The sequence below is a fragment of the Aquarana catesbeiana genome, linkage group LG03 (assembly GCF_042186555.1).
Source record: "Aquarana catesbeiana isolate 2022-GZ linkage group LG03, ASM4218655v1, whole genome shotgun sequence".
Lineage (NCBI taxonomy): Eukaryota > Metazoa > Chordata > Amphibia > Anura > Ranidae > Aquarana > Aquarana catesbeiana.
In genome coordinates, this window is record NC_133326.1 from 279,019,626 (window position 1) to 279,046,938 (window position 27,313).

General features: G+C 40.1%; 1 protein-coding gene across 7 annotated transcripts in view; it reads right to left on the reverse strand.

Annotated features, from left to right (window-relative positions):
• SRGAP1 (SLIT-ROBO Rho GTPase activating protein 1) overlaps positions 1 to 27,313 on the reverse strand; it is a 253,078-nt gene that overhangs the window by 76,638 nt on the left and 149,127 nt on the right. For all 7 annotated transcript variants that reach the window (XM_073620145.1, XM_073620144.1, XM_073620141.1 and 4 more), the window contains exons 4-8: positions 27,003 to 27,065; positions 9,041 to 9,223; positions 7,812 to 7,940; positions 4,010 to 4,231; positions 1,044 to 1,145 (exon numbers count right to left, since the gene is read on the reverse strand). In XM_073620145.1, the coding sequence (XP_073476246.1) occupies positions 1,044 to 1,145; positions 4,010 to 4,231; positions 7,812 to 7,940; positions 9,041 to 9,223; positions 27,003 to 27,065 (699 nt within the window). The remainder of the gene's footprint in view (positions 1 to 1,043; positions 1,146 to 4,009; positions 4,232 to 7,811; positions 7,941 to 9,040; positions 9,224 to 27,002; positions 27,066 to 27,313) is intronic.

A 27,313-nucleotide genomic window follows, 5' to 3' on the forward strand; every position in this document is an offset into this window, starting at 1 on the left:
CCCGGAGGAAACCCACGCAGGCACAGGGAGAACATGCAAACTCCAAGCAGGTAGTGTCGTGGTTGGGATATCCAAACCAGTGTGAAATCCACAAAACTCAGCATTGAACCCAAATTATTTTCTTTGCAATTTTTAAGGCTATTGTGCAAACTTTTGTTGAACATGGGGTAATGGGGAGCAGGGCACTGTCATGTGCCATTCTTAAATAATACTTTTAGAACCAAAATTGGAAAATTTTAAATGGCATTTGTAAGCCCAAAGTTTACCAGAGACAAAGAACACAGGTAGGGTTTTTATTACATGAATGAAAAGACCACAGAGGATGCAGCAGTGTAAAATTGCCTTTGCATGCAACACCATGCTAGAATGGGCAGCTGACCTTAAATCAACAAAAAACTAAAAGAATAAAAGCCCTTAAGAAAAAAAGGCAGCAAATGGGTGGATTGTCCAAACTGCTAGCAATCAGAATTAAAGTACAGTGCCCTAGTAGACCCAAATCTCTTCATATGCAGTTTGACAGCTTTCCCCACAGCAGCCTCCAATACAATCACACTATGACTGCTTCATGCCCCCTCCCCCTCTTTTATATTGAGGGTGTTGGCACATAACAAAGACCCCATTATTGGCCTTTCTACGGCAGATGACCAAAGTTCAAAGGTTTTCACAGTGCATTAACATTACAGTTAAATGGAGTGGCCAAACTGCCACATTAGTTCTCAGGGACTGCGAACTGCTTGGGTTCTCCTCAAACCAATGTCCAACCTGAGCCCGATGCTTATTCCTACACTGGATATATTACTTTTTTACTGGCCATATTCTCAGTGGATAAAGCAGAGATAAACTAACACGATGCACTTTATGAGATCAGCCTTTGGGCATTTAGTGAATTTACATGGCAGGTTACAAGACAATCTTCTGAAAGTCTGGGAAGTGGTAAAGGAATAGTGAAACCCCTTTAAATGGCTACTTTCAACCCTTAGTTAGGACATGGGTGTGTGCATGAATTATAGCTATGTCATTCCCTTCATACTGATACACATTACCTCCTCATTTTCGATTTTCAGTGTTGCCAGTCGAGACTGAAGTTGTTGGTACCGGAGAAACAGTTCTCCCTGTAATGGCTGCTGAGCACTGACCTGGCAAACCTTTGTTAAAAGAAGATAAATACAAATTTCAGTTAGATCCCACTTCTTGTGCATTTACTAAAGCTAGAGAATAAAAGAAACAGTGCAGATGACTGACTTCACCCATTTGTATAATATCTTCACCACATTCTGAATCACCAGATGGGGGATTTTAAGCTTGGGAGTTTGTTTCTTGCTTTTCTTGGCAGTTTTAACACAGCTGTACACATCAGATATTTCACAATTCAAATGACGGTTTAATGCTTCTCAGACATATTTTGGTCAATGTAATTTTACTTGCAAGACCAAAATACTTGCAACATGTTTTCTTTAAAATGGTCACCAACACAAATGCTTATATTTATACACTTTACCAGGAGAAACGAGTAGATTTTAAAGAAATGCTGAAACTAATGTTTGGAACTTGAACAAATGTGTAGCTTTTAAATGTTTATTTAAAATCGGTAGGATTTGGACATTTTAAAGCTAAAGTTAGGGCAAACGCACCAAAAGTGCAAATCCTATGTAATGATTTAAAAAAAAAAAAATGTACTTCACTTTCAACTGTTGCATTTATTTAAAAAACAAAAACAGAGTACTGGACCCTCCTCAGATAATCTGTCAGTGAGTGAACCAGATCATGTGCTTCTAAGCCAATTGCCATCTAACATTCATCTGCATGGCAGTTAGCACAGAAAATAGCTTCAACTTAAGCGGCAGGATTAAATTGTAATGTCTTTATGGTATATTAAAGTGGAGTTCCACCCACTTTTCCAACTCTTCAGCATCCCTCACTAAACTGTGCACTGTAAACGAATTGGATATTTTAAAACATTTTTTCTGTATATCTGCTGTATTCATTTTTCACTTCCTCCTGCCTGGCCGTGGCCCATCGCATCATTTCCTGTTTGCAATGCCTTCTGGGAAGGGGCGGCAACTTCCTCTGACACTGCCGTTGCTATGGAAACCTGACCTGAAACCTATTACACTGCTTGTGCTGCACTTAGGATGCGCGAGATCTTCAAGGATGAGATCCAGGAAGAAATACAGTGTGGCTTCAGATGCCCACACTTAAGATGGCCATGGCCTGCTGTAAGTTTATAAAATAACAAACTACTGCTATAAACTAACAAAATAGACCTTAGTTTACAGACTAACTTTACTAGAATACATTAAGCTTGTGTATTATATGGGTAATTTTATTTAAAAAGTATAATTTCGGCCGGAACACCACTTTAAAGTAAAAAGTATGCTGCATTTCTGGCAAAATCAACAGTTATTTTCTATACCCGTTGAAAATGTGCTTTGCCCTAAACCTGAAAACGAATGCAACCACCACAAGATTGCTAAGCTGCAATATATTAAACCTTGATTTGGATTTAGATACAAGTAGTCTGAGCAGTTTAAGGATAATATTGCAGTTTGTGATTCCACTCAAATGCCACCCACAAAAGAGCACCCATTTATGATCATGTTTAGTTAGCTGCAAGGGCTGCTGGTTCAACTAGTTTAAAGTTGAAGTGGAAGTTCAGCCAAAACCTAATGCTAAACTTACTCTCAGCCGCATTCTAAACCTAATCTACCTAGCCCTGTAAAGAAGAGATCACTATACTTACCTATTCTGCAGCAGCTATGGCCCGGTTCCAGGCTGAGATGTCAGTGACAGCTTCAGTGTGTGGGAGTGTGCAGGAGAGGCAGACGACAATGGAAGCCCCATAGCAACTCTATGGGTGACGTCACTTCATAGGCATTTCACAGCCGTTGACTCCCTCTACACAACCGCCGCTGTTGGAGACTGGACTGGATCGGGTTCAGAATAGGTAAGTATGGTGATTTTTTTTTTTTTAGAGGGATAGATAGATAGATAGATAGATAGATAGATAGATAGATAGATAGATAGATAGTTAAAGGTTCAGAATGTGGCTGAGAGTAGGCTTAGCGTTAGATTTTGCCTGAATGTCCACTTTAATGTGAGTGTAGTATAAAGCAGTGGTTCTCAACCCTGTCCTCAAGTACCCCCAACAGGCCATGTTTAGCTATCCAAAATACCAAGCCATTGACTCAGATTTAAAGCACCTTTGCAAGATAAAGGAAAACCTGCAAACATGGCCTGTTGGGGGTACTTGAGGACAGGGTTGAGAACAAATGGTATAAAAGATCATCACAGATCAGGGAGAGTGACTTAACTTACAGATTCCATTTTTTTAGCTGGAAATCCCAGTCTGCCCCCCCCCCCCCCAATAAGTATCATTTCTTCTATAGCAATAAAGTAGTGTAAGATACACTGTAATGTATACAAGTAAACAAATCTCAAGATGTAGTGGAAGAGGTCATACCATCACATCACCTTTTCCAGAGGATAAAAAAAAGCAGGTGGGTATTCAAACTACTGCCAGAATACCACAGTCAGTTTAGAGTGGTCTACCCCATTTAAATACAAGAATTTCACATTTATACACTTAAAGTTGAAGTAAGCCCATCGATTTAACAGTTTAAAAAAAAAAAAAAATGATACATTTCAGGCATGTGACGGAATTTTAACTGTCACATTTGCTTGTGCTCTCAACCAAACTGTCAAAGCACCAAATGGCTGGTGTAATAATTGATCACATGTGCAGCATCATGGCAGTTGAAGATTAAACAGGGGTCAAGATGACAGCTTCCTTGGCTGAAAACAGTAGGAGAGTTTACTTCCACTTTAAATAGATTTTGTATCTGTCAAAGACTAAAACAGTCAGTTCAGTACATCCAAAATAAGATTTTTTATGCTGTTAATGTTGGTTTGCTATAAGCCATGTACGTACAACACTGAGCATCTTTATAGAAATAAGTTATCTGCATGCTATTCACAATGTACATTATCTTTGAATTTTTACAATTCTGACCTCGTCGCCAAGGTGAGCCTGAAACTCAAATTTCATTGGTGGACAGAAAGCCGTGGGATACATTTCCATAAACCTTTGCTTATCATTTCTGGGTTCCAGGTTATCGACTGCATTCTCTATTATGTCTAAACCCTCATGTCGTGAAGTCTCAAGGTTATATTCAGCAGAGAGATAGGTTCTCAGAGCTCTGTTTAAACTTGCATGGTATCCCAGGTCACAGCACTGTAAACACATTAAACACATTAAATCAGTAAGTTAATAATCATTTAAATATTGAAAACATTGACAAATCATTTTAAAGAACTAAGATGTTCACATGAAACAAATAATCTGCGTGGTTTCAGATACTGAAGCTGAATTTTAGTCGACTAAAATCTCCAGTACATTTTAGTCATTTAAAATCTAATGGGTGTAATTAAATTTTAATGCATTAGTTAACATTTCTCTACAATTTCCAAACTCATTATATACTGCTGGAGTGAAAAATCGAATATGTTATTTTGGTATTGAGGTATGAACATGCACTACAGACCAGTGTTAATTTTGAAGTCAAATTTCAATTTAGTTTTAGTCTTTTGACTAAAATGGCATTTTAGTTTTAGTCCCATTTTAGCCTTGACTAAAATGGCATTTTAGTTTTAGTCCCGTTTAGTCACCTCAATTGTTTCGGTCGTATTTTAGTAGACAAAAAAGTATTCATTTAGTCGACAAAATAACACTGCTTGGGACCCCTGCTTCTTATAATCCATTCAAGCAAAGAAAGCAAAAAACTCAGATCCCATGCAGTGCAGATGACATGCCCTCTCAAACCTAAGACACTGCTTAAAAAGTAGTGTCAATAACACACATACTCCAATTTAAAAAAAATATATATATTTTTTTTTTTATTTAACTGGGCACACATCCAAAGGAAGCTTTTAAAAACCTTACATTAAATATGTCACTACCTCCAAACTTCTGGTTCCCCTATGGCTAGGAACTATGGTCTAGACCAGGGGTCTCAAACTGGTGGCCCTCCAGCTGTTGGAAAACTACAAGTCCCATTTTTCCTCTGCCTGTGGGAGTCATGCTTGTAACTGTCGGCCTTGCAATGCCTCATGGGACTTGTAGTTTCACAACAGCTGGAGGGCCGCCCGTTTGAGACCCCTGGTCTAGACAGCAGGTCATACCTAAAAAGGTATTTGTCTACGATTCTCAATACTTATCTTCTACATCATTCTTACAGATACAAAGTGTCAGGTTAATTTTATCTGCCACCTAAATGATATAAGGGGACCTGAATTATTCTAGTGAGATAGCAAACCTTCCAGTTTCATTGCAGATCATTTATTTACATTACCAGTTAAAATTCTTAGGGGAAACACCTTGTCCTATAAACTATTACAAATAAAACACGAACTACGCCAACTACACCGTGTAGCTAGTGTCAAAACAATTTATTGGGAAAGAAAAAAAAATAAAACATCATACACTGGAGGACAGTGTAGAACAGATTTGGCACGTTATTTCAATTTTCATTTCATACACAGTGTAGTGTTATTTCTCATTTTCAGGGATGCCAGCTGTTAGAAACATTTCATTTAAAGCAGCCAAGTTGGATGATGAACTGTGAACACATTGAAAAGTGTATGTTTCCAAAAATAAATCTACTTGGTCTAGGGAGAAGCTGTTTTTTTTTCAAAAGTAATGCAAGCTGTAAACCAGGCAATACTGCATAATGCGGTGAAGCTAAAAGACAAACCATCTCAGTACTCAGTGTTATTTTAGATGTATCAAATTATCTTATCAAACTGTAGCTCAATAAGCCTATGAGCATTGCTGATATAGATTAGACAAACATGCAAACACCGCTTTACCCAAAATGAAATGATATACTACTCATGTGCCACTGCTCTGCAACACAAAAGATATTTTGTTGAGTTCGGCTTCCTTGGGATTATGAGAATTCGGGCTCCTTGGGATTACTTTAAAATTATGGCTTCCAGAAACAGAATCTACAACCCCAAACAGGGTGACACACCTGAGAATGTAGGAACCATACTCATGGAAAAAAATAGCAGTCAGGCTACAGAAACATTCTGCTGATAAAGTGAATATATACTTAAAGTGAACCTTCAGCCTATTTTTAAAATTCTTCTTGAGGCAATCCTGTCCCCCTGCTGTAATACTGTTGGATAGTAAAAAGAAGGTTTTGGCTTTCTACATACATTTTTACAAATTTTTGAATTCTCTCGCTGTACGCTTCCTGCTCTGATAGCCTAGGCAAATTATGGTGTTTGCTCCCAATGACTCCTGGGATATCGTCGTCAGAAATCCCAGGAAGTCTTCAGAAAGTGTTTTTTTTTCTCTGCTTGGAGCTCCGTGCTTGAGTGGGTGGAGAAGGAAGGTGGAAAGGTATGCCCATAGGCTGGGAATCTATGCTTCAGAGTGCAAAGAAGGACAGGAGGCATGTCCAGAGAGTTAAAATCACTGCTTGAGAATGTGGAGGTGGTGAGCCGAGAGATGTGTGCAGAGGCTGGAGATCAGTGCTTGTGTGGTTGAGAGGAGGAGGAGGAGGGCAGAGGGGCGTGTCCAGAGGCTCCTGTACATGGTTGGAAGAACAAGCTGGAACTTTTATCCAGTGATCCACGGGGCACAAGAGGAGGATTAGAATGGTACATCTACTGGCAAGGTGTGTGTCTGTGATTGGGTGTGTGTCTATGCATGTGTGTGAGTACCATCCATATGCCAGAAGAAATAGGTGCTAGCTTCATCTGCTCATAGTTAAAATGGCTGCCCACACAGCTCATGAGTGCTGAATAAAATATTCCATAGCAAATACAGGCCCTCTTTAGAATTGAACTCCCTAAATCTCATCAACATTATCTCTGGCTGCTGCAGAATTGTTTTCATTTTTTTTTCCTCTGGCTGCATGAAGTACCCCTTTAACAAGTTGGGAGAATGAACAGAGTACATAGAGGTATGCATTTAAAAACTGTAAGCTCAAATGTGAGTTAATGAAACTGCAAAACCCCTTCAATTCCTTGTCTAAGTCTTCCAACTGCCAATAACAGGCAACAGATTATAGCGTACACGCGGAGATTAGTTGAATGAATTTGCCTAAAACATGCATGGATTTGAGCCCTCTTCCCCTGACTGTCTGTGGAGTGACGAAATGTGCTGGGCGGGACCTGGTTCATGACATCATCAAGCTTGTTGGTGGACTAGCGGCAGTGCTGAACTTACAAGTTAGTCTCTTTGCTTCTTATGCGAGTATATTTTTTTTAATAAACCCATCATTCTTTTATATACTACACTATGCGTCCTGCTCCTTTGTTATTCTTGTGTTTTATAGGATTGTTGAGTGAGGCTGGTGGACTGCTGAAGTAACTGTTTAAATCGAGGATATGTGACAGCTGGCCGCTAGCAAACTCTTATTATCTAGAGATCCTCTTCATCCAGTAAGGAGGCTTTATCACTGGGAGGACACTTGTGTATTGTTTTTTCTCAAGAACTTCACCCTCACCGGATTCAGCTTATATAAAATTCACAGATTTAACTAGGACTTCCACCAATATTGTGTGGATTGTTTATATGGACATTTGCAATTTTTAGCTCTATTGATTATATGGTTTGACATTTTTTGTTTTCTTCTTATAAATATGCATTTACTACTAAAGGAAGACTGCGGTTACTCAAAATGTAAGAATAGCGCACCTATTTTTTCCCCTAATTTATTTGGTCCCTAAGTGTCTACAGTACAGACTACATTCCTCTACAATTTATAATACTAAATAAATATTAAAGCAAACAAAATACTTACATCAATTAAATCAGAAAGGTCATGAATGTAATATTTAAAAACAGAAGCATTTGTTGCCTCCAGTGTTAAAAGGTATTCATTCCGAGCTTTTATGGACTTTAACTTGTTTTCAGAATATTTGGCTTGACGCTGTAGAGAAACAAGAAATCCATGAAAAAAAAAAAAAACAAACATTCATAATGTCTCTTGGCCTTTCCATAATGCAGTATAAAAAAATGTAGTTATACTTTTTATAATGTGATATAGTTAATACAAAACCAACAGTTATCACAGTCAGTGGAATACACTCTATAATAATCCTATTAGACAGAGGTCTCTACCAAGGGTGCCAGCCCAGCAAAAACTCAGGCATTTAAAATTTGCAATGCCAAAAAAAAAAAAAGTCAACTTTTCCTGTAAAGGAAAGCTTGGCCCAGCCCTTTACTCGTTATCGGAGACAAGACTGGCTGTGAGCTTGCAAAGATGGTAGAAGGTGAGACCTAACTCAAGATCTGCATATATCATCACATGCCTAGATTCTGTCTCTGGACATTTGAAATGGTCTATGCTTATTTTCCATTATATGCTCTGTTTTAACTGCCCAGGTTTGTGACAGGTTTATTTTTTACTCTCAATACACTTTTTCTGGCATCTCAAAAGAAAGAACACATATGAAAACATTTATACATAATTTACATAAATTTATATAAAGTAATATTATACATAAGCTAAAAGGTATTAGCAAAACAGAAGAAAAGGCACTTATTTGAAATTCATGATTCTGGAAGCTTAAAGCAGAAGGCAGTTAACCCCGATGAAGCCAAGTAATTGAGTGAGAAGGAAAAAAAAGACTAATGTCATTAGACATCATGTATATCTAATATATGAAACCCTGTATCCAACAGCAAGAAATTAGATTCCTTTTTCTTACTTTATACTTTTCTAGGGAATGTCCCATTGACACCTAGTTTCTTTTTTAAGCAGTTTCATGCATGACACCCACTGGGGCCAACTAGCTTTTAAATGTATCTGTCACTACAAAAAATACCATATTTTCTATATTTTATTTGGAGTCATTAGGTAAATAATAATAAAAAACTGTAACTGGTTATTGTCTACAGGCTTCCTAATTGCATGATAAGGTCTCTAGCCATGATGTAGGTATATTTAGTCTGCCTGTGTGGATCCTTAAAGCACAAGATTAATCCAGTGTTCTGAATACATTAATATTTGACAAAGGACATGCTGACCTTCTCCTTCATCTTCTCAATTTTCTTGACTGAGCTTCTTCTTTGGTGTTTCTCCTCCAGTCGTAAATGGAAGACTTGGTCGGCAGACCTTCCAATTTGTTTCTCTTCTTGCTTTTCAGCTTCCTTTAGCTTACATTCGGCACTAATGCTCTCTGCGTGGTACATGTGGTACGTTTTCATGACCTGCAAACATTATAGACATATGAAAAAATCTTTACATCACAACAAAATTTCATCATATACTGCTAAAACAATGGCCATGTTATAATTCAAATGAGTGTCCATATATCCTAAAATATCCAAGGGCTCATTCAAACAGATTTTGGTACCCTTTGCTTATGATTGCTAAGCACACCCTACAGCAGGTTGGTCACAGCGTACTTTGCTGAATGGATGAATATAAACAAAAAAATGCTTAAAGTTTAAAAGAGACGTGTGGGATCCAAAAAAAAAACAAACATACTTATTCACCTATATAGCTGCAGCATCCCTCCGAGCTGCAGCTGTTACCTGCTGGCTCTACACCAAGTACTGAGTGATCAAAGGCTGCTGATCGCTCAGTTCTTGGGTCTGCTCTGAGCACAGAGCGGTGACAGGCCAGACACTGCTGGCTCAGGCTCCCAAGCAGTGCACTGAAAGGCTGAGCCAGCTGCAAGTCAGGCAGCTAGGCAGATCCCAATATTTTTGTCAGGATGCATGCAGGGTCTAGACTGCCTCTGTGACATCAGTGCACTCCCGTGACCTACAAAAAAAGTATGGCCAAAAGACCTTTGGCCATACTTCTTTAATTTTAACATTGCCCTTAGCACATTTCTTCAAACTGAAATATTGGTCTGGTGGCGATAAATAATAAACCAAAAATTTATGTTGAGAAAAACAAAAACACGTATTTGTAGTGTTGGAGCTTCCTCACCTCCTCATGTCTCTTCACATTCCTACTAGAGTGTGAAAATGCACAAAAAAGCAATGTCTAGGGAGGTGGGAGGAAGCAGGCAAATTTTGGCACTACCAGAAGTGTAGGATTGTGTCCTGCTCAAAACTGCTGGTATTTAAGCAGAGGAAGGGCACAGAAAGCTGTTGTAGTCATCTTTCACGATTATTTTTAAGTTTGAAAATAGTGCTATAATATATTTCCTTGATGTTAAAGAGTAACTCTTTAACATCTACTTTTGCTAAGAAAGAAAAACACTCTCCACCAGGTGATGTACATTGCAAGGATTTTAGCAAAACTATGTTGCAGATTCCTAACTCTTGTTATTCTGAAGAAATCACTATTTGTTTTTCTGTGTCTATGTAGAAAATTAATCTAATGGGAGTGGTTTCTTAATTGTCAACCAGCTGCTGCACCTGCAGGGCTCTAAAGAGAAAAATTGCAGAGTCTGTATCCCTTAATGGGAGTATCTCACTAAAAACGCCATTTTTGTTGCAAACGATGCCTGAAATCTGATTTGTATCTTAGTGCAGACTTCTGGGAAAATCAGTGAGCAAATCCCACAAGCAGGAAATTATGTTTCTGGGGAGCGTTCTGAACACATTCTGTGTATAGAACACCTCCAGGTAGCCATATTGCATTGCATTTTGCTGCAGATTAAAAATAAAAAGGTAATTTTTAATAACATTCAATTACAACATGACTGGTGTCACAATTGTATATACTATATTAATTTTTTCCCCCATGTAAGAAGTTACCCTTTATAGCACAAAATTGCTATGATTAGTAACAAATGCTGGGGGTTTCATTGTACGTTTATAGATACTGAAATTTAATTAGTCAAATGTTAAACACTGCTATTGATTTGCCACAATGTGATCATTAGATTAACAGGTCACAAGTAAGAGGGCACTTGACAATTATAAGGACAGTTGACATTCAGGTATAAAATCAGTGCTTAGTGGTCTTAGGAATCAACTTAGAGAGCACACTTTCAAATTAATGTATTAAAATCAAAGCACTGGACCTATGGCTTTGTAATGACTATAGCAGCTGGGTGAGTTTGGTATTAAAGTGTAAAAGATTTGGAGGTATTATTGACTGAAGCAACCAATAAGATTGAACAATCAGGTAACACGGAAGGTAAGTGAAAATGTAAATGGATAATTCATGCATTTCCTTTTTTCTTTATTATTCAAAAAAAAAAAAAAAAGAAAGTCCTAGGGTGTTTTAAATTGCAGCGAATAGTTCACCTGCCATGAATGTTTGATGAATGTCTGATGAATATCACATTTACTTTCTTATTCTTGCTTCAAATAGAATTTTTTTTTTCCTGTGTTCATATACTGTATATGCAGTTTACAAATCAGTCTCTATCATTTACTTTAAATCTAGAAAGTGGCGTTTAACTCATTGTTTCAGCCATGGGCACCTAGAGGAAGATAAGTTGGCAGCATGCGCAGTGACACGGTGAATTGTAGGTGTGGCAAAATTGTGCCAATGGTGGGAGGGGCTTAAAATTTGAGACCAATGACTGTTTACCCACTAACGCATGCTACAGTCCTGGTACCCAAAGAATATGCTTTAATTAATGAGCCACAGAGACTACAAGACGCACACAAACCTAAGCACAATCATTTGTAAAAAATGAAACTGTACACAACCTACTTTGAAGAACTTCAACAAAAGTCAGTGACTACTTATCAACAGGAAAACTGTTGTATGACATATGGACAGAAGTAAGTCTGTGGGTGGGAGGGGATTTACACACCTCTTCACATAATGTTAAGCCTTACCCATTGTATACAATTCACAGGGAGAGAAGGGGAAAACAGAGCCACAATAAGGAATGGTAAGTCACAAAGAGATGCAAAGTGTCAGATAGATGCAGTCTGTTCATTTTGAGTTTTTCTCTTGAAGCTCACATTGAAAAACTGCTTTAAAGGCGGTGTAGAAAAGCTATTTAAAATTGTATTTTGTTTTTAGAGTTAATATACACTAATTTTCTGCCGTGTTATATTGACACTTAGACCTCTTTCACACAGGCAGCTAGGGGATGGTAAAAACAGGCAGTTGAGTATCAGGTTTGCCATCCCTCCTCCCCACTTAAAACTTAACATACAGTCGGGGGGCTGTATGCACACCACAGCTGCAGCAAACAATGTGGTTTGAGGACTGTCAATTTCAAGTCAATGGGGCGGCCCGCAAACCACAAGCCAAAACACTTATTTGCAGCGCGTTAGTTCCATTTTAGATTGCTGCTTGGCAAAAAAAAAAAAAAGAAAGCAAATTAAAGGAGTAAAGTGATTGTGAGCGCATGTTTTTTTTAACACACACGTCATACTTACCTGTTCTATGCAATGGTATTGCACAAAGCCTCAATCCTCTTTTGGGATTTCCCGGTGGTGCTTCTGGCTTCTCCCCCCTGCTGAGTGCCCCCATAACAAGCTGCTTGCTATGGGAGAACTTGTGCAGGCTCACTCCTGAGCTGGCTCTGTGTGTCCATAGACGCACACAGCATGGCTTGGCCTCGCACTCTCCTCACCAGCTGTGATTGACAGCAGCAGGAGCCTATGCCTTTCACTGCTGCCTATATGTTCAGTGAGGAGAAAAAGAGTGGAGAGAGCCGCTGCTCTCAGGCACAGCGCTTGATCGAGATGGGGGTATAGGTAAGTATAAGGGGGGCTGGGGGGGGGAATCCTGTGCACAGGTGTTTTTTTTTTTTTACACCAATACAGAGAATGCATTAAGGTAAAAAAACCTTCTACCTTTACAACTACTTTAAAGTGGTTCTAAAAGGCAGAAGGTTTTTTTTTATCTTAATGCATTCTATGCATTAAGATAATAAAAAAAAAAAAAAAAAAAAACACCTTTCAGTGTGCAGCAGCCCCCCTAATACTTACCTGAGCACCATCTCGATCCAGCGATATTGCATGAGAGCCTCGGCTGTCCAGGGCTCACCCTCCTGATTGGCTGAGACACAGCAGCGGGTGCCATTGGCTCCTGCTGCTGTCAAAGTCATTGAGCGAATGAGGAAAGACGGAGCGGGGCCGAGAACGAGGATCTGGGCTGCTCTGAGCAAAACCACTGCACAGAGCAAGCAAGTATAATATGTTTGTTATTTTTAAACAAAAAACCCCAAGACTTTAATATCACTTTAAATATTGTACATTCACCATGTTGCAGCGCACCTTTGGGTTGGTAAATATTTTGTTACATTTACCAGCTAATAACTGTTATGCCCTGTGTACATGATAGGATTTTCCAACAAAATCTATGTTTTTTTTCCACGGATGTTGGCTCAAACTTGCTTTGCATACACATGGTCACACAAATCTTGTAGGAAATTGCGAACGTCAAGAACGCGGTGACGTACAACATGTACGACGAGCCGAGAAAAATGAAGTTCAATAGCCAGTGCGGCTGTTCTGCTTCTGAACATGCGTGGAACTTTGTGTGTTGGAATTTAAGACAACAGATTTTTTTGTCGGAAAATTTGAGATCCAGATCTCAAATTGTGTGTTGGAAATTCCGATGGAAAAATGTCCGATGGAGCCTACACAAGGTCAGAATTTCCGACAACAAGCTCCAATAGAACATTTTCCGTTGGAAAATCCTATCGTGTGTATGGGGCATAAGATTGCGCAGAATTTTAATTGAGTGCAGGCGGTGCTGTCTTACATTCTAATGTTCTATAAGGCTGACAAAATGATTAATGGCATTTATCTTCTACAACAACCGATCACCCAGGGCCTTTTTCTTTATATAGTTCCAGCACTGACAGGTGGTGGATACACACTGTAGTGCTTTGGTTATAAAGCCATCATGACTGTAGTAAAACTAACCCAATTTCTGCACAAAAACATCCCTACAATGAGACTTCAATGACAGAGATTTCACAAACAAGGGAAATCAGGACTTGCCGCATAGACAATACGTGGAATTTCCTTCCTACGGAGAGAAAAATAGAGGGCACCACACCAGAGAAATGAGTAGAAAAGGACAGACACAATAACAGGGAAGAAAAATATACAGTAATGAGAAATATATTAATATTGCCAGGAATATAGAGCTTACTTCTACATATTAGATTGCTATATGAAGATTATGCAAGTAGCATGGCTATAAACACTCTTGTTTAAACCCCACAACTTAAAAGGGCAACAAAAAGGTTCACTAAGAGAAAAAAAAAAAAAAAAAAAAAAGGAGCCTTTATTGTGCAGACCATTTAATCAGCTTACACCAATGATTTTCTTAATGCGGGGGGGGGGGGGGGGGGACACATTTTTGATTGCTGTGCTGGTGGAAGCAAGCTACCCTGGGGTGCAAGAATTATGTCATATTTTTTGTGGATCTAAACATACTTCAACTAATTTAGCAGATCTTTTCAAGATGAAATGCAAAGCCCTAACACTTACTAAAATGTCATCTTGTCATTCAAAACTGCTGTAATTAATGATAACATTTATAAAGAAAAAAAATGAGGAGATATTAATAGTACATGTTTTTGTAGCTCATGAAATTACTTCCCAGTGAAAAAGACGACGTTGCATCAGCAAACAACATAACAGATGTCAAGCAAACCCTTCATCTGATATATAGACACCCCAAAACCTTTAAAAAACAAAACAAAAACAAAAACAAAAACAAAAAAACAATGAGTATGCAGAGATTTGTCGTTTATACGCATGATCGTGAGGTGCATGCTGGGGAGCAAGCAGCCGTATCCTGCAAGGAGACACCAGTGGAAAACACATGCCCACACTGAAGATGGGCGTGCGCTCGGGGGGTGAGCAAGGTCAGTTTCCAAAAAAATAATCATTTAGAAAACCTACATTAAATACTAATACCGTTTGGTACTGGATTAGGTCCAAAAATCACGGGGGTGTTCTTTAACCACTTGCTGACCGCACTATAGCCGAATGACGGCTACAGTGCGGCTCGATAACTCTGGGAGGGAGTACACTGACGTCCTCCCAGAATCGCGCCCCCTGGGAGGAGGACATGCACCCTTACACGCATCACGGAAATGGCCGCTGACAGCGAACGTTTATCACGTGATTGCTCGGTCAAATGACGGAGCTATCACATGTAAACAAACCGGCGTCATGTCCGGTTCTACTCTCCCCTCTCCGTACAGTGCGAGAGGAGAGGAAAGGGGAGAGAACGGATGCAGCAGCGCTGTGGGCACTGCACATCCAGCCCACAGTGCTGTTGCATCCGTTCTCTCTGCTTTCCTCTCCTCTCACACTGTACGGAGAGGGGAGAGAAGAAACAAGTGACAACTGCAGCACTCATTCAGCCATCCATCCCTCTGTATTAGCCATCCACACTCAGCCATTCCGCCATCCACACTCAGCCATCCCTCTGTCATACTTATCCACCCATCCATGCTCATCCATCCATACTCAGCAAAACTCAGCCATCCCATCCACCCCCAGCCAAACTCGGCCGTACCCAGCCATACTCAGCCATGTTTGGCCTCTGTATGTGGCCAGGCTATGGAAAAGTCTCCCACATGTGGTATCGCCATACTCAGGAGGAGTAGGAGAATCTATTTTGGGGTGTCATTGTTGGTATGTACATGCTATGTGTTAGAAATATTGTATAAATGGACAACTTTGTGTTATTAAAAAAAAAAAAAAATGCATTTTCATTTTCTTTCCATATTTTCCAAAAATTTGTAGAAAAAAAAATTACATGTTCAAAAGACTCATTATGCCTCAGATTATACGTTGGGGTGTTTTCTTTCCAAAATGGGGTCATTTTTGGGGTGTTTCCATTGTCCTGGTGCTCTAGGGTCTTCAAAAGTGCAAGAGGTAGTCATGAAATTAGATAGTATATTTATGCTCCAGAATGCCTGAAGGTGCTCCCTGCATGTTGGGCCTCTCTATGTGGCCATGCTGTGTAAAAGTCTCACATGTGGTATCACCATACTCGGGAGGAATAGCAGAATGAGTTTTGGGGTGTAATTTGTGGTATGCATATGCTGTGTGTGAGAAATAACCTGCTAATATGACAATTTTGTGAAAAAATGTTTTAAAAAAATCTTAATTTTGCAAAGGACTGTGGGAAAAAATGACAACTTCAAAAAACTCACCGTGTCTCTTTCTAAATACCTTGGAATGTCTACTTTCCAAAAAGGCATCATTTGGGGGGTATTTGTACTGTCCTGGCATGTCAGGGTCTCAAGAAATGATAGGCCGTCGGTACTTCAGGTGTGATCAATTTTTCAGAGATTGGCACCATAGCTTGTGGACTCTATAACTTTCACAAAGACCAAATAATATACACCGATTTGGGTTTTCTTTTACCAAAGATATGTAGCAGTATAAATTTTAGCCAAAATTTATGAAGAAAAATTACTAATTTGCAAAATTTTATAACAGAAACGAAGAAAAAGGCAGAATTTTCAGTCTTTATAGCGTACAAAATAAAAAACCCAGCGGTGATTAAATACCACCAAAAGAAAGCCCTATTTGTGGGAAAAAAAAAAAGGGACAAAAATTTCATATAGGTACAGTGTTGCATGACTGAGTAATTGTCATTCAAAATGTGAGAGCAGCGAAAGCTGAAAGTTGGTCTGGTTAGGAAGGGGGTTAAGGTACCCAGTGGTCAAGTGGTTAAAAAAAAAAAAAAAAACAGCTGAAACTCTGCTTTGTTGCGCATATTAAGACTAAAAGAAACATGAATATTAAATGTGTAATATTTTCAATGTTTCTTAGAAACACATAGTTCAGCTTGATGTAAAACTAATATAATGTATGTTCAATAACGAAATTAAAAAAAAAAAAAAAAAAAAAGCAAGCGGCTATGGATAATTTGTAATCATACTGTATGTGTGGGGCAGTAATATAAGAACATAGAAAAGCATCGCCAGAAAAAAACAAAAAAAACCAAAACAAAAACCAAGTGGTCCATCGAGTCTGCCCGTTTTTTCGCTGGATCGAGATGGTGCTCAGGTAAGTATTAGGGGGGCTGCTGCACACTGAAAGGTGTTTTTTTTGTTTTTTTTTTTAAATTTATACATGTTTTTGCATTTGTTTGGTTGCATCAACTACACTTTCAAATACGTTAATATATTATTATTATTATACAAAGATTCGTTTTGAACTTTCCTCTTGTATGTTTGAGGTCATGTCTCCATGTTCTTGGTTTCATATTGAAAATCTTGCCCTCCTAAACTTTATTCACCCCCCCTTTAAGTATTTAAAATCATGTCTCCCCATTCCCTTTTTTCCTCTAGACCAGGGGTCTCCAAACTATCTAAACAAAGGGCAAGTTTATTGTCCTTCAGAATTTAGGGGGTCTGGGACTGTGGCCAGTGGTAGTGGAAATTTTCCAGTGGGAGTAAACATCGCCACATTTGATATCGGGGAGAGGAATATTGCCCCACTTCTTGGTGTCAGTGGGAGAAATGTTGCCCCATTGTTGATGTTTGTTGGTAGAATATCAAATGGGAGGAATATGCCCCAAGGGCCACATAAAGAAAAGCAAAGGGCCACATCTGGCCCCCGGCCAACAGTTTGGCAACCGCTGCACTAAACTGTACATATTAGGTTCCTGAAATCTCTCCTGATGCGTTTTATTGTTTTATCGCCCAAGCCTTTCACTATTTTTGCTACCAGTCTCTGGACTAGTTCTATTTTACTAATATCTTTTTGTAAGTGAGGTCTCCAGAACTGGAGACAGTATTCTAATGTCCTGTACACACGGTCCGATTTTCCGACGGAAAAAGTGTGATCGGATTGTGTTGTCGGAAATTCCGATCGTGTGTGGGCTCCATTGGACTTTTTCCGTCTGAATTTCCGACACACAAAGTTTGAGAGCAGGCTATAAAATTTTCCGACAACAAAATCCGATCGGTTATATTCCGATCAGGTGTACACAAATCCGATGCACAAAGTGCCACACATGCTCAGAATAAATTAAGAGATGAAAGCTATTGGCTACTGCCCCGTTTATAGTCCCGACATATGTGTTTATGTCACCACGTTCAGAACGATCGGATTTTCCAAGAACTTTGTGCCACCGTGCGTATGCAAGACAAGTTTGAGCCAACATCCGTCGGAAAAAATCCATGGATTTTGTTTTCGTAATGTCCGATCGTGTGTACAGGGCATAAATGAGGTTTCACTAAATCTATATAGGGGATCCTTCTAGTAATGCATCCTAGAATTCACTCTTCCTACTGCCTGGTCACATGTTTTGCTCATTTTGCAATCATCTTGAATAAGTACCCCCCCCCCAAATCTTTTTCTTCTGTAGTGCTGGCCAGCACTGTACCCTCAGTGCTGTTAGAATTAAAGCCTTACAATGGCTATCCTTTACTTTGCCTGTTCGCGCAAGGCTGAACAACTCATTAAAAACAATGTACTCCCCATACTTCCACCTTGTAAACTTGCAATGAACCTTCATCCTGTCCTGGGGCAGCAACGTTTAAATGCTCCACTGTATCTATGGAGCAGCAGCATTGTTCCATTAAGCTACAAACACATTCCTCTCTTCATTTCCATTATATAGGGGAGGGAGAATTTGTAGTTTTTTGGCAGGAAAATAAATGTGTTTGAGATTTCAGTGAAATTGACAGAAGGTTACAAGTACACTACATTTTGGCAAGATGAACAGATAATTTTCTGTACTTGGTGAAAATCATTTTAGCCTGAAAAAGGGAAAGGGAATGTTGCAACCACATCTCATGTGGGCTGCAACATATTACATTTTTGTTCTTGGCTTTAGATATACTGTAAACAACCCTTTTTATTGCAAATTCATACTCCAATGTTTACAGAAACCGCAGCCAAATATAAACTACCAGGTACATAAAACGCCTCACTAGTCTATAATCGGTGAGCAAAATCTTTGGCCAAGATTGCCCCGCGAGACTCAGCTATTCTGACAAAGAGAACCTAAGTTGTTAAATTACAGCTTACATGTCAAAGGCATTCAGTCCTTACTTTGTGTTTATGTCAGAGATGGAGAGGAGAGTTTTGCTACAGACTGGACAAAAAAAAAATCAAACTTTGCAACACTGCCAATTAATCTGCTTGGCTTTAACTTTAAATTAGGAGTATTGTTGAAACAGCTATCAAAAGTGGTTTATGAAAGTACCACTGTATTGATATACACATTTTTTCCCCACCTTTCCTTTATTTTTTATAATATTATTTGTCACTATACTTTGAAGGATTCTGCACTATGGTATTTTTTTTGTTTGAAAATAAATGTGCTTAATGTTGTTGCAAATGTTTTAGTTCTGCGTTATTTGAAGACAGAGGTGTAACTACTTTTGAAGCCCCAATATCCTTTAGTTGACTTTGTTTTACAGTAAGCCTGTTCCCAAATTATAGGAATGATATATAATACAAAGAACTTTGCAACTGGATAATTACTTCCATAATATTCTATTATACAGTATAAAGCTTCGGTACCTTGTAGGTGCAGTGCATTACCAAACATTTCTGTGCTGGATGCAGTGACAAAGAGCAGGTTTCTATGTTTGGGGTACTCTCCCAGCAGAAGGGTCCAACTATGAAGTCAATATAGGCTGAAGTGCCAAATGTTGCATGGACTGTTTGGGCTGGCACAAAGAGGCAGTGCTTAGCAAATGTGTGGTTAGTGCCATTTTCCTCATGGCATATTCATGGACTGAAAGCTGGGGAGTTGCTAAGAAGGTGCTCTAAATGCTTGCAAATACCCTATTCTGAGGTCTGTGGTGCTGATCATTTCTGGAAGACACATTGTATGGAAGAGGACATGTGTGATATTTTTGTTATTCTTCAACAACTGTATAAATCAAAGACCTCATACACACTAGGCGTTTGTCCAGCTCTCTTGAATGCCTTTCTCCTGGAAGGAGGAAAGCAGTTTAAAAAATGTGACTAAAACCGTGTTTTGGTAAATGCGTTTAGACGATTCAAGCGCTTGGGCGTTAATTTCATCGGCCAGAATAAAAATTTATTTCTGGCTATTGAAATGAATTAATGCTCAAGTGCCAAACGAGCCCAATGTTAACGCGCACTGAGATGCATCAAGAGGTTTTTCTGGCGAAACACTTCTGCTCTTGAATGCAATGGCGGTGTTTTTTTTTTTTTTTTTTTTTTTCCCCAAGGAAAAAAACAAAACAAAGTATTCATACCCCTTGAAATTTTCTACATTTTGTCATGTTACAACCAAAAACCTAAATTTCTTTTATTGGGATTTTATGTGATAGACCAACACAAACTGGGACATAATTGTGAAGTGGAAGGAAAAGGATAAATGGTTTTCAAAATTTTGTACAAATAAATACTGTATTTATAGGCGTATAACACACACTTTTTTCCCCTGAAAATAGGGGGAAAAATCGCGGGTGCGTGTTATACCCCGACAGTGTACCTCGGAGGGGAAGGAGGGGGACGAGTGCCGCCGGAAATCACTGAGCCGCTTGCTCCCCTGCGACCAGCAATGTCCCGATCACACAGTGAGTTCCTGGATATGGAATGGGAGAAACCTCTAGCCTCTGCCCTCTTCATTGAGGACACATGGCTTGTTATAGAAGCGCCGGCTCTTGTATCCTCTGCAGGATATCGGTGGAGCTCTGGACAGGAATGCAGGTGCAGGCAACGGGAGTGTGCAGGCTCTACAGCGTGAGGGGAAGGAGCCAGTACTGATCACTGGTGGAGATGCAGCTGGCTGAAGTAGTAGAGGATATCTCTGAGAGTGGACACCGAGCTTCCTGTTTAACCTTGTCGGTGCTGGCATCCAAGTCGCCTGAACACCTTCATCTATGGCATCCTGACAGCCGCTTTTAGCAAAACATGTGCTAGGCAGAGCTTCTACAGTGCTGATCCCATGCAGAGGGTGCTATGCAGTGCCACAGACAACAAAAGGGCAAGGTAAGGACGCCCATCTCCAGAATCCTGGGTGGGGGGGACATATCAATATTAAGTCCTTATTTTTATTTTATTTTGTATGAACAGGATGGTATCTCTACCATGGTTTATTTTTTAAAAAAAGTTTTTTTTTCCTGAAACTTGCCTCTTAAATTGGGGTGTGTGTTATACGCCAATACGATATGTGAAAAGTGTAGCGTGCATGTTTAGTCAGCCCCCCGAGTCAATACTTTGTAGAACCACCTTTCGCTGCAATTACAGCTGCAAGTCATTTTGGTGATGTCTCTACCAGCTTTTGCACATCTAGAAGCGTGAAATTTTTGCCTATACATCTTTGCAAAATAGCTGAAGCTCTGTCAGATTGGATGGGGAGCGTCTGAACAGCAATTTTCAAGTCTTGCCACTGATTCTCAATTGGATTTAGGTCTGGACTTTGACTGGGCCATTCTAACACATGAATATGCTTTGATCTAAATCATTCCATTGTAGCTCTGGCTGTATGTTTAGGTTGTTAGTTGTCTTGCTGGAAGGTGAACCTCCGCCCCAGTCTTAAGTCTTTTGCAGACTCTAACAGGTTTTCTTCTAAGATTGCCCTGTATTTGGCTCCATCTTCCCATCAACTCTGATCAGCTTCTCTGTCCCTGCTGAAGAAAAGCATCCCCACAACATGATTCTGCCACCACCATGTTTCACAGCGGGGATGGTGTGTTCAGGGTGATGTGCAGTGTTAGTTTTTCACCACACATAGCGTTTTGATTTTAGGCTAGAAAGTTCAATTTCGTTCTCATCTGACCAGAGCACCTTCTTCCACATGTATGCTGTGTCCCCCACATGGCTTCTCACAAACTGAAAACGGGACTTCTTATGGCTTTCTTTCAACATCGGCTTTCTTCTTGCCACTCTTCTATAAAAAGGCCAGATGTGGGGAGTGCACGACTAATAGTTGTCCTGTGGAAAGATTCTCCCACCTGAGCTGTGGGTCTCTGTAGCTCCTCCAGAGTTACCATGGGCCTCTTGGCTGCTTCTCTGATTAATGCGCTCCTTGCCTGGCCCGTCAGTTTAGGTGGACGGCCATGTCTTGGTAGGTTTGCAGTTTTGCCATACTCTTTCCATTTTCGGATGATGGATTTAACAGTGCTCTGTGAGATGTTCAAAGCTTGGGATATTTTTTTATAACATTTCCCCACTTTAAACTTCTCCACAACTTTATCCCTGACTTGTCGGGTGTGTTCCTTTGCCTTTATGATGCTGTTTTCTCAATAAGGTTCTCTGTAAAAATCCTCTGAGGGCTTCACAGAACAGCTGTATTTATACTGAGATTAAATTACACACAGGTGGATTTTAGTTAAGGTAGAGTAAAGGGGGCTGAAAACAAATGCACGCCACACTTTTCACATATTTGTAAAAAATGTTGAAAACCATTCATCATTTTCCTTCCACTCCACAATTATGCGCCACTTTGTGTTGGTCCGTCACATAAAATCCCAATAAAATACATTTACATTTTTGGTTGTAACATGGCAAAATGTGGAAAATTTCAACAGGTATGAATACTTTTTTAAGGCGCTGTATGTGTGCATGGAAACATAGGCAAACACAAAGGGGCATTCAGAAGCAGGAAAAAAAGAAATAAACGGCTCCTAAAAGTGGCGTTTTTAATGCCCTGTGTGCATGAGGGCCTTAGGGACACAAGAATCTCACAAACAAAAGATTTTTTTTTTTTTTTTTTTTTTTTTTACAGAGGCTTATTTTTATGCAGTGGTGTTGAGAATTGTTCTTTAAGGTCAGGTGTATTCCATTGTTGAAATGCTTTAAAATGTATGTATTCATTTAGATGTCACAATCCATAATTTTAAATCTAGCACTGTCCTCTTTTTATCCACTTTGATCACTTTAGAGAATAAATAAGATTTGGAAATGACTTTGTTGGAATGCTACCAAATGCCTCTTTTCTCTTCATGTGACAGTCAGTCTGCAGGCAGCACAAGGATTGAAAAGGAATGTGATTTACAAATGCAGGGACACCAGCTGGTGCACTGTCAGAAATAGCTGCACGAATACATGGATTAAAAATATTAGCTTGGCTTTATATGCTGCTGGCTAGCATACATTTCCAGCATAAGTAACTCAAGCATTAAATAAGGATATACTGGATCAATATTAATAACTGGTTATACAATCATTCCTAAAAAGTTTTGCTTGCAGAAGACTAGATTCACACCAGTGATTTAGACAGGAGCGAATTGTAGCAGAAGGAAGATTTCTAAGTGGCTGCCGACCCTGTTCACTATGACGACAGGTCGCCGGTGGCCGCAGTTATTCTCGGATCTCTGCACAGCCCATAACAACGGGACGGGGCTGTTCACATGCCACGGCTGTGGCATTTTTACCTAGGTCTGCAAAATTTGAGGACATAACACCTCACTGCCTGTCAAGTGCTTTCTGAAAAGCACTGACTGGAATGAGAGAGCCTGGAATCAGTACAACAGTGATTTCTGCAGATCCTGACCTGGAGTGAAAAATAGGTGAATGGCTCCTGGGGTTTGTAGTGTGCAGGAGCTAAAAAGAGGAAGGACCTGGCCAGGTGGCAGAGTGCCTGGAGAGCATCGGGACATCTCCTAGGCAATGCTCTTTCACCAGAACTAAGGGCCTCCCCTGTACTGATCAGTTTCTCAGGCTCTCTCATTTCAGTTCCTGCAGCTCTCCACATGGACATCGGTCAGCGTGCTGCTCTAAGCCTGTCAGTTTCCTCACTGATGAAGCCAACAGGCTCAAAGAGGCATGCTGACCATGGAGGCATTGAGGGCTGGATAGGGAGAGCCGGACAGCCAAATGTGGCCCTGGGGCAAAATGTGAAATCTTTGCCTATTCTTCTTTGCAAAATAGCTCAAGTCAGATTGGATGGGGAGCGTCTGAACAGCAATTTTCAAGTCTTGCCACAGATTCTCAATTGGATTTAGGTCTGGAATTTGACTGGGCCATTCTAACACATGAATATGCTTTGATCTTAACCATTCCATTGTAGCTCTGGCTGTATGTTTAGGGTAGTTGTCTTGCTGGAAGGTGAACCTCCGCCCCAGTCTCAAGTCTTTTTGCAGACTCTAAATGCCGCGTAAACACGATAGGCTTTTCCGATGGAAAATGTGTGATAGGGCCTTGTTGTCGGAAATTCTGACCATGTGTAGGCTCCATCACACATTTTCCATAGAAATTTCCGACACACAAAGTTTGAGAGCTTGCTATAAAATTTTCCGACAACAAAATCCATTGTCGGAAATTCCAAACGTGTGTACACAAATCCGACGCACAAAGTGCCATGCATGCTCAGAATAAATTAAGAGACGAAAGCTATTGGCTACGGCCCCGTTTATAGTCCCGACATACGTGTTTTATGTCACCGCGTTCAGAACGATCTTCCGACAACTTTGTGTGACCGTGTGTATGCGAGACAAGTTTGAGCCAACATCCGTCGGAAAAAATCCATGGACTTTGTTGTCGGAATGTCCGATCAATGTCCGACTGTGTGTACAGGGCATTACAAGTTTTCTTCTAAGATTGCCCTGTATTTGGCTCCACCTTGCCATAAACTTTGACCAGCTTCCCTGTCCCTGCTGAAGAAAAGCATCCCCACAACATGATTCTGCCACCACAATGTTTCACGGTGGGCATAGTTTGTTCAGGGTGATGTGCAGTGTTAGTTTTTCACCACACATAGCGTTTTGATTTTAGGCCAAAAAGTTCAATTTTGGTCTTATCTGACCAAGGCACCTTCTTCCACATGTATGCTGTGTCCCCCACATAGCTTCTCACAAACTGCAAACGGAACTTCTTATGGCTTTCTTCTTGCCACTTTTCTATAAAGGCCAGATTTGTGGAGTACATGACCAATAGTTGTCCTGTGGACAGATTCTCCCACCTGAGCTGTGGGTCTCTATAGCTCCTCCAGAATTACCATGGGCCTCTTGGCTGCTTCTCTGATTAATGCGCTCCTTGCTGGCCTATCAGTTTAGGATGGCCACATCTTGGTAGGTTTGCAGTTTTGCCATACTCTCCATTTTCGGATGATGGATTTAACAGTGCCCCGCGAAATGTTATCAGCCTTACCCACTGTCTTTTGCTAAAACTACTCATCCACTCCAACTCAGTGCTCTACAACATAAAGGCCAACCATCCTGTAGTCCAAAGTAAAAACTGAAAGGGCTCTTTAAGATAACACACAAGTTTGCAGAACACCCAAGACAGCTCTGAATTTCTGACAAGATCAACATTTTTCTGCACTTCTCAAACAAACATAACAAAATGTTTTCGATGGAAGATTTAACAAACCAAAAAGGAGCAAAAGTATATTGTTTGTCCTTACATACATTTTAAAACTGAATGAAGCCCAATATACAGATCCCTTGAGACTCGCTTTGCAGCATGCCTTCATATTAGCATGTATGTTCAAGAAAAAGCATGGAAATAGAGGCAGTGCAATTAAGCCCTAAGAAAGTTTCACATATAGTTTGTTGTAATGCCTGAAAATTACAATAAATTGTTAACAGAACGAAAATTCCAATTCCAGAAAAAAAAAAAAAAAAAATACTTTTTACTGGGTGGATTTTCCCAGGAAGTGATAGCGTGAGGAAGGACTAGAATTACTAACAATGTTTTTATTGGTCGTCTGTGCCTGTCACAGTGACAATGCACCCCCATTTCCTGTATGGAAATATTAGGACTCTTTCACACGGGGCAGATCAGTGATGATCCGCCCCGTGAACACCCGCTTGCTCAGCGGGGATCGCTCCGCCGATCCCCGCTGAGCAGGCAGATGACAGGTCCATCGCTGCACACTGTGCAGCGACGGACCTGTCAGAGCGCCGCTCTCCCCTATGGGGGATCGGATGATGACGGACCATAGTGTCCGTCGTCACACGATCCGATAACGGATGGAAAAGTAGGGTTTTCCTCCGTTACACTTTTCGGATCGGAGCGGGTCGGATGTCAGCGGACATGTTACCGCTGACATCCGACGTTCCATAGGGATACATGCATGTCCGTTTTTCATCCAAAAACGGAAGGATGAAAAACGGACATACGGACTCCCCGTGTGAAAGAGCCCTTACTCTTCCCTACTCCAAGTTAAAATAAAATATACGAGTTGCGCTGCAGCTACTAAACTACCAACCCAGCAGCACATATTTAAAGTAGTTGTGAAGCCTAAACATTTTTCACTTTAATGCATTCTCTGAACGTAAAAAACGTTCCAGTATGTGTATCGCCCTTCACCCCTCTTATACTTACCTGATATCGATCTAGCGACAATCTGCAGCAGCTAACTTATCTTCTCCTTGCACTCACAGGCTTTGCTGAGGCAGTGGGAGCCACTGGCTTCTGCTGCTGTCAGTCAAATCCTGTGACGAGGATGTGGGGGGGGGGGTAGGTTTGAGCATAGCTGTGTGTCTATAGATGCAGGCAACACGGCTCAGGAGCAAGCCTGCAGAGATGTGCCACCATAGGAAGCAGCTTCCTATGGTGGCACACAGAGAAGAGGAGGAGCCAAGAACCTGAGAAGGGCACAGAGCACGTAAGTATAACATGTTAGTTCATTTAAAAGAAAAAAAAAAAAAAGACGTTATAAACACTTTAGTACATGCTCAGAGAATGGAACAATTATTACGCTAGGACCAGCTGTAAACCAAGTCACAAAGAGAAGTTTGACTAAGGAGCACACAGAAGTCATCAGCCCACCAATAACCTCAGATGCACCAGCTCTTCTGGCAAAGGGTAGAGTTACCTGTTTAGCTTGTATATTCTGCACATAATTATTGTAAAAAAACAGCACTGTTCAGTCAAACTGTTTGCAAATTTGCTATTTTTTTCCTTTTTAATCCACATAACTACACAAAAGACTAATGGAATCTGACTATTTTCCATACTGTACAGAAAGTCCCACATGTAGCCCTACCCTTATAATTCTCAACCAAGGGTTATGCATTTAAGGAACAAAATGGGAACAGGCACCAGGCCACTGACCCAATAGGTAGACGATTTTATATTGACATTTTCAGCGGGTGGATTACTTAGGGAGTTTTTCTTCCGCTGTCTCCTGACCCACTTAGAAGAGGGTGATGTTGCAATGCAGAAAATATAATAACACTGCAGATGTGGCGCTTACCGTGTACAGCTCATTAAGTACTTTCATTAGATCCTCATGAAGCTGAAAAGCAATTTCTTTGCTCTGTAATGAAATAAAAGAAAGCAGTGTAAATTGAATGCAAATACAGTTATCTCAACTTGCAGGCTTTTAAAAAAAATTGTTGCTTAAACGAAACTATCAAAACGCAGATCATTTAGCCAATTGTGCTGTGGTTTTAAATAAACGCCTTTTGAAAATAATTTGTATGAAAGACTCCTAAATTTACAGAGTGACTGAATTACACTGGTCTGAATTGCAAACCTATTTAAAAAGCCATGCTACTGCATGAA